This window comes from Chelon labrosus (assembly GCF_963514085.1).
Source record: "Chelon labrosus genome assembly, chromosome: 2".
In the NCBI taxonomy this organism is placed as follows: Eukaryota; Metazoa; Chordata; class Actinopteri; order Mugiliformes; family Mugilidae; genus Chelon; species Chelon labrosus.
Genome location: NC_140338.1, coordinates 34,453,082 through 34,461,190, shown reverse-complemented (window position 1 = coordinate 34,461,190; position 8,109 = coordinate 34,453,082). Strand labels below are relative to the sequence as shown.

At 41.0% G+C, this 8,109-nt stretch overlaps 1 protein-coding gene across 1 annotated transcript; it reads right to left on the bottom strand.

Annotated features, from left to right (window-relative positions):
- Positions 1-5,839: 5,839 nt before the first annotated feature.
- bglapl (bone gamma-carboxyglutamate (gla) protein, like) lies at positions 5,840-7,407 on the bottom strand. The gene is made up of 4 exons (XM_084574364.1): positions 7,231-7,407; positions 6,718-7,113; positions 6,532-6,628; positions 5,840-6,437 (listed from the first exon to the last, which is right to left on the bottom strand). Exons 1-4 carry the CDS (start codon positions 7,289-7,291, stop codon positions 6,335-6,337), a joined length of 657 nt encoding a protein of 218 aa, XP_084430490.1. The 5' UTR covers positions 7,292-7,407; the 3' UTR covers positions 5,840-6,334.
- Between the last annotated feature and the right edge of the window lie 702 nt (positions 7,408-8,109).

The following is an 8,109-nucleotide window of genomic DNA, read 5'->3' as shown; positions in this document are numbered from 1 at the left end:
TCTCTTTTGAGCCAGCTTTGGGTACTACCACTAGCCCTGCACACCATGGAGTGGGTTTAATGACCTTAGATATTCACCCCATTGCTTCCATCCGATCTATCTTTGAACACAGTGGGGTAACTATTTTTTATTTATTTTTTTCCATATATATCTTTATTGGGTTAACAAGACACAATACATGTTCAAACAGTGAGGATACATTTCACCCATTTTTCCCCCTTTTAGAACACCAACAAACCCCCCACCCCCCAGACTAGAGTCACATTCACATAACATAAGTAAAGTGCAATGAGTAACACTAATAATGAGCAAATACAACTCTCTCCCCCCCAAAGAAATAACAGGAGGGGTGAACAGTAGCCAAACAAACAAAACAAACATAAAAAGGGACATTTAGACATTTAGAGGAGGAGAAAAAAAAAAAAAAAACTAAGTATAACAATTTGTATATGTTGTTGTTAGAGTTCGACCACCATATCATCAAACCAAAGACAATTACTGGCCCCTTTCAAAACCCTGACTGGGAAAATAATAATAATAATAATAATAATAATAAAAAGAAGAAAGAAAAAGAAATAGAAGGTTACGTCAGTTTATCTTAATTGAAACCAGCTATCTTAATCATCTAAGGAGGGGATGGAATCGATTAAGGAAATAATGGGATTCCACGTTTTATAAAACTTATCAGAGCACCCCCTAATACTGTACTTGATTTTTTCTAAGTGCAGGAATGACATTAGATCCTTTAGCCAAGAGTTCGGGGAGGGAGGATTCTTATCCTTCCAATGAAGTAAGATACGTCTGCGGCTACCAGAGATGCGAAAGCGATAGAATTACATCAATGAGAGTACGAGGTGGTTTATGGGGGAAGTTGGGGAAATTACAACGAACAAAGTCTCTGGCTTGAAAATATCTAAATAAATGAGCTTGTGGGAGGGCAAATTTAGTTCAGAGGTTCTCAAAGGAGATAAAAATGTCCTTATCGAAAAGCTGATCAAAATTCACCAGCCCCTTATCTTTCCACAGAGTATAAGTTGAGTCAAGTGCCGCAGGTGGATATAAATGGTTTTCACAGAAGGGCATTAGCGGGGACAGAGAGGTGATTTTGAAGTGCCGTTTAAACTGTTTCAGGATTTTTATAGTAGAAAAGACAATTGGGTTGGAGGTGACTTTGGTAAGGTGTGCATTTAGAGGGGCACATATTAAAGCTGATAGAGAAGAGGGGTTGCATGAGTAGGTTTCCATCTGACACCAGTCTGTGCTGGGGGAGTTGTACCAGGTATAGACTTTTTGAATATTGGCTGCCCAATAGTATGCCCTGAAATCCGGCAGAGCAAGGCCACCCTCATCCTTGGTTCTTTGCAGAATTGAGTACTTTGCCCTTGGAGTCTTTCCCGCCCAAATGAAATGTGAAATAGTCTTATCCAGTTCTTTGAAAAATGCTTTGGGCAGGTAAATGGGTAGACACTGAAAAAGAAATAAAAATTTTGGTAGGACAATCATTTTGATCGAATTGATTCTACCTAGAAGCGACAATGGGAGGGCATTCCAGCGTAGTAAATCTGATTTAATCTTTCTGACCAGTTCAACAATGTTATGTTTATACAGTAAAGGGAGACTATTCAAGATATTAATGCCTAAATATTGAAAATTAGAAGAGGCTAAGCGAAACGGTAGTGTTTGAGCCGGGATCTGTTTTGCTGCATTATTAAGAGGGAAGCACTCACTTTTATTAATATTCAATTTATAACCAGAAAAGGAACCAAATGTGTGTAAGATGTCCAGAATCTTATCAATACAAACAGTGGGGTTTGAGACATAGAGCAAGAGGTCATCGGCATAAAGTGATAACTCTGTGCTCAGTCCCATTCCTATAGACACTGGTAAAAAGCGGTGAACTCCTAAGGGCAATGGAAAGCGGTTCAATTGCAATGGTGAACAGCAATGGAGATAGCGGACATCCTTGGCAGCAACCGCGTGTTAGAGGAAAGAAATTGGACTGTGTTGAGTTAGTTCTTACACTAGCAATTGGGGCACTGTATACCAATTTAATCCATGAGATAAAATTTTGACCAAAACCGAACCTATTTAGAACTGAAAATAAATAATTCCACTCCACTCTGTCAAAAGCCTTTTCCGCATCCATAGAAATTACTATTTCAGGGTCTTGTGATTCAGGTTTAGACAGTATTATGTTGAGTAGACGGCGTATATTTGAGGATAGCTGTCTGCCCCTTATAAAACCAGTCTGGTCTTTTGAAATTATGTTTCAGGCAGGGATCGAGGCGGCCGGCGAGGGTCTTAGCCAACAGCTTAATGTCACTATTGAGCAAGCTGACAGGTCGCCAGCTGCTGCAGTCTTCAAGGTCTTTATTTTTCTTTGGGATGAGCGATATTGACGCTTGAGTTAAGGACAGAGGAAGGGTGCCGAGTTCGAAGGAGTCATTAAACATATCCAATAACAGGGGAGCGAGCTGATCAGAAAATTTCTGGTAAAATTCGGATAGAAAGCCGTCTGGGCCTGGTGCCTTGCCGCTTTGCATTAATTTAAGGCTGGCTTTTACCTCTTCCAAGCTGAGAGTGAGTATCTCTGGCCTGGAGTGGTGTGTTTCCCGTGGAGCTCTATACTACATCTGTTGTCGTGGTCTCATCAGCCTGCCCAGTCTTCATGGAATCCTGCAGTTATCCACTCCTACCTGAATGAACAATTCTCCAACCTGCCTATGATTCCTCTTACATTTTCAAACTGTCATGTAACATCATCAGTTTGTATCATAAGATTCCACATGTACACTTTAGTCAGATATGTGTATCTATGACAGATGTATGTTTATCTTGCTGTTCTCTTCTCTTCTCTTCTCTCTTTGCTGTTCTCTTCTCTCTTTCTTCTGTCTGTACCCGGCTGGCCTTAGGCAGATGGGTCCCTCCATATGAGCTGGGTTCTGCTCGAGGTTTCTTCCTGTTAAAAGGGAGTTTTTCCTTGCCACCGTTGCCTTCAGGCTTGCTCTGGGGGTTTCAGGCCGGGTTTTTGTAAAGCGTCTTGAGACGATTTGTATTGTTATTGACGCTATATAAATAAAATTGAATTGAATTGAATTGAGAGGAGCATCTAGAATATTTTTGGAATTAGTATCAACTGAGGGGAAGACTAAGTTATCTAAGAATTTGTTCACTGAGGTAGTGTCTGATGAGGCTTCTGATTTATATAAATCAGAATAATATGAAGCAAAAATATTATTTATCTCGGTTGGGTCTGTAACTAAAGTTTGGGGGTCCTTACGAATTTGCGCGATGAATTGGGAAGAGGATTGGGCCTCATTCACGAACCGTTCTTAAGAACAAATTTGTTCTTAAGTCCTACTTACGAAGTTTTTACGAAGATTGGGCCTCATTCACGAACCGTTCTTAAGAACAAATTTGTTCTTAAGTCCTACTTACGAAGTTTTTACGAAGATTGGGCCTCATTCACGAACCGTTCTTAAGAACAAATTTGTTCTTAAGTCCTACTTACGAAGTTTTTACGAAGATTGTGGCATTCATGAATGTTTTCTTATCTTGACTTTGTTCTTATGGTAAGAACAAATCCTACGAACACTCAGGAGTACTCTTACGCACATTTCAGTGCCGACATGTTGGCATGGTTGTGTTGTCTTCTTTTGTGCAGTTCATTAAAATACGATACTACAGTGATATTTCTGTCATATTTATTTATTAATTTATTCATTCTATTTCTTGGTTAATTTACAGAGCATTTTTTATTTTAAAACACACAACATCGCCATGAAGCGTGGCGTGCCTCTCCCCCCTGAGCCACCACACCGTGAAGATGTGCGTCCTGACGCATTGATGGGACCAGACTGCAGGCGCGCTATTCAAGTTCGGGAGCAATTAATTGCCCGTTTGTAAATAAAGTCACATTAATTACAGCTTGAATCCACCAGTCTGATTCACTTAAAAAATGAGGACGGACCAGTTTCTGTGCACATCTTTATTTCATTCATTTCTTTTAGTGTGTTGGATATGGTTGTTAGCGTTGAGGCAATTTTATCTAGAGTGTCCGCTATCCTTTGTTGATTGTTCAACACCGCTTCTGTGATCAGGCGTGGAGAGGCACGGGACCGAGTACGGGTGGAGGTATTGCTGCAGGATGGTTCTAGTTCTGTCGTTATTTGGCTCTGCGGGACTTCATCTGTGAATAAATAATAAATCCAGCCATTGTAGCGACACTCAGTCCAATACTAAGACGTATTTTGATCTTACACACACTATGACAAACTCCTGCCTTTAGGACACACGTTTAAAATAACTTTCTTTCAGAAAATAAATAAATTACCTCCCGATTCCTCTGGAGTACCAGCAGCACAGGGAGGGGATGAAAGCGTTGCCTCGGGGCCAAGGTCTGTATCTAGACTCTCAGTCGATGGTACTCCTAAAAAGTAAGTGGGGGAAATTAAACTCTCAATTAAATAAATGAATTTAAGAAAAGTGATTTAGAGTTTTCCCATATAGTCTAGCTACCTGAGAGTGCAGTCTCCCCGATGATGGCCCCGATGCGCTGGTCCATCTCAGACAGGTTTTGGGTCTCTGATGTTCCTCCTCCAGTCTGCTGCATCTCCCGTCGAAATTTTGCTATATTTTTCTTGGTTTCGGATTTTAGGTCAAACCATTTTTTTTTTTAACTTCCTCTATTGTCCGTCCTTCTCCAGATACTGCTTCTACTGCGTGTGTGACTGCCTCCCATGCTTCCTTTTTGTGTGTGTTGGTGTAACCTGTACTGAGACTACTGAATATAATTTTTTTCCTGCGGGTTATTTCCTGCAGCAGTACCTCCACCTCTGAATTACTAAAGTTTTTTTTTTCGCTTTGCCTGCTGCGCTCCAATTGACTTACGTTTTGCTTTAGGCATTTTTATTGTAGTTTCCTCTGTTCGACATCTGTGTCAACTCACGGCCCTGCAGTCCCTTTTATGGGCATTGATGGGCGGTTACATATGCTAATCCTATGTTAATTAGACTCACCTGGCACGCGCTCTCAACTTACGAGGAAATGGCATTCATCAATTTAAGAACACAGCTGCGAACAATTCTGCGGCTTAAGAACACGTTGATGAATGCGACGTAGAGTTTTCTTAAGAATCTTCTTACGAACAGCTTAAGAGAGAATCTAAGAAGATTCTTAAGAAGATATTGGTGAATGAGGCCCATTGTTTCACTGAGGGTAATAAAATCGTATCAAGAAAAAAGTAGTCTATTCGAGAGTATGTTTGGTGAACATGGGAATAAAATGAAAACTCTTTTGCTGTTGGGTGGTAAAAACGCCACACGTCCACACTGCCAATTTGATCTGTGAATGCAGACAAATATTTAGCTGCTTTGGATTGAGTTAATTTTCTTGAACATGATCTGTCAAGTGTGGGATTGACAGACAACTTAAGATCCCCTTCAAAGATAAGGTGATGTGTGTTTAGGCACGGAATCGATGAGAATAGGGAAGACATAAAATTAGGGCAGTCCCAGTGGGTAACTAGTTTTTAATGTCTTCACCCACCTGTACTGTGTGTACACGTTTAACAAGAGACAAAGCCTCCATCGCTGGGAGGCCTAACAGTGGTCTCATCAGTTTGGCCACAACATAAACATCCTGTTCAGTTGTCCTATTTCTGATTCCCAGTTTTCCCTTGAAGTATCCTCTTACATCATACACTCTCATTGGTTGCCACTTTACACGTCAGTTAACCCCTTACACAACACGACCCACCAGTTGAGAATCACTGGTTTAGAGGAAAGCTTGACTCTGCTGCATCTTTTGGTACCATGGAAAACACATTTAGTCATTAATGACAAAACAAAATAATTTATTCTTTTTAAACCCCGAGGCAATTTGTGGTTACAACCATTACAGATAAATGATGTGCATATGACACATACTTTACAGTACAATACTATTATAACTACAGTACTGTTACTGCATCTGCTCACTAGAATTACAAGTAAAAGTAAAACTAAGGCATGAAAACATCAGTACATTAACACAAATACATTTCTACTTGTAGCACCATTCATTCCTTTATACGATAGATGATAATGTTAATTTAAACTTGTGGGCTACTGCATACTTCACAAGCTTGTCTTTCTGAAAGCCTGAGGGGTGCCATTTTATATGGGACCACAGAAGCAGGTCACCTGTGCAAGAATTTGTGCCAAAAAAAAAAAAAATAATCATTTTTTTCTGCTCTTAGACTGATTCTGGGAAGGTTTTGAGCTGTTTTACTATAAAATGACAGAAAAAAATGACAAAAATCAGTTCACATATGGATGAAAGGGGATTCTTTAACTTAGAAAGGGACGGGTCCATAGTAGGCAGTATATGCAGCGACAATTCCTTGAGTCTCAGCCATCTCATCGCAAGCATCATTCAGCTCACACACCTCTCTCAGACTGGATGGTAGAGGAAAGAAACAGGGTCAAACCAAACAACTGCAAGCAAAATATGTAAGGTGTGTTGTTTTATTTGGTTTAAGGAAACGACTACCTTTCCTTCTGCAGAGGGGTGAGATCACCTGCTGTGGCAGCTCTTCTTCTTCTCAGAAGAACAGCAGCCAGGTCTCTCTTCATAACCACTTGAGAAGCTGAGGAAACAACCATAATAAACAGATTCTATTTTTCAGAAAATCTAGATCGCTGCAAATATTCTCTCTGGAAACAAACAGCTACTTACCCTCAGCACTGGCTGACTCTGATGAAGATGAGGATGATGAAGAGGAAGACTCAGAGGCAGAAGAGTCTGATGCTGAGGAGTCAGAGGCAGAGGAGTCGGACTCAGAAGAAGAGAGCTCAGAGGAAGAGGATTCAGAAGATTCAGAGGAGGAAGAGGAGGAGGAGGAGGAGGAGGAGAATTCAGATGAGGAGGCAGACGAGTCTGAGCTTGAGTTCGAATCGGACGCTGAAGAGTCTGAGGAAGAGTCAGATGCGGAGGAAGAGGCTGACTCAGAGGAAGAGGAAGAGGAAGAAGCGGATGAGGAGGAGGAATCGGGGACGGCAGCCACAGGGTCGGCAGGTGCAGCTTCAGCAACTGTGTCGGCAGCCGGGTCCACAACAACTTCTGGTTCTACAGCTGATGAAAACAGAAAACAACCTTCGTCAAACACATTGAAAGGAGCCTATACTGCCCCAGATAACTTAGACAGCCACACTGAGATTCACAGCTATGATGAGATGAGTTTGTCCTTACCACCCATGGACCAGCATACTGAGAGAAGAGTGCAGATGGAGAGAAGAGTCAGAGTCTTCATGATGCCTTGCAGTTAGTGTCTCACTGTAGACAACTTTCTGTGTTGCTTTCTCTACTTTGCTTTCCTTCAATGGCTTGTTTTGTTTCTTTGCCCCAAGTCGAGGTCATTATATACTGTAGTCCACCTCTTATGTCAGACCAGACCCACACAACCATATAACCCTCTGATTGGCTGGGGAATCAAATATCAACCTTTCCGCTTCCACTTGTCATGAAAGCTTCCATAAACACCCACACAGCCCCTGGCACTGAGTCCAGAAACTCATTCACCCGCATACAAATGTACACAGCCACAAACATCCCTGGCATTTGACTGTACATGCGGTACATGGTACAGCATGTAAACCTATGTATATGTGCATGTATCTACATGTGGAAACTTTCACTTAACAATTAAGATGAAATTTGAAAATGATTAACATCATATTTCAAACTTCAGGGGATTCCCCTTCTCCGCAGAGCACATGGATATACACACAACTTTCACACAAAGACAAAAATATAATTTAAATGACCTGCAGATAAATTACATTTCTGAACTGACTACTGAAAATTGTTTCTCACTCTGGATAACAATATTTTTATCTATCTGTGGTCAAACCAATCATTTTTACACTTGTTTGCCTTTACACCCCCTTCAGATTCCATTGAGTCATTATCCATAATCACATGAAGTATAAATTATATAACAAACCTGAAAAGTCCAAACCAATGGTGTAACAAGGTTGCCAGTTGCTGTAGCTACTATACTATACTGCTTGCCCCAGATGTGATCTCCCACCCCCACAAACCCCAAACTATAGACTGAGTCAACCACAA

What these genes read in the sequence shown, in the direction of transcription:
- bglapl (XM_084574364.1), bottom strand. Translation starts at nt 7,291, where the DNA reads ATGAAGACTCTGACTCTTCTCTCCATCTGCACTCTTCTCTCAGTATGC. An exon ending in AGTATGCTGGTCCATGGGTG is followed by an intron (nt 7,114 to 7,230) that starts GTAAGGACAAAC and finishes TGTTTTCATCAG; the next exon opens with CTGTAGAACCAGAAGTTGTT. An exon ending in ACCCCTCTGCAGAAGGAAAG is followed by an intron (nt 6,438 to 6,531) that starts GTAGTCGTTTCC and finishes TCTACCATCCAG; the next exon opens with TCTGAGAGAGGTGTGTGAGC.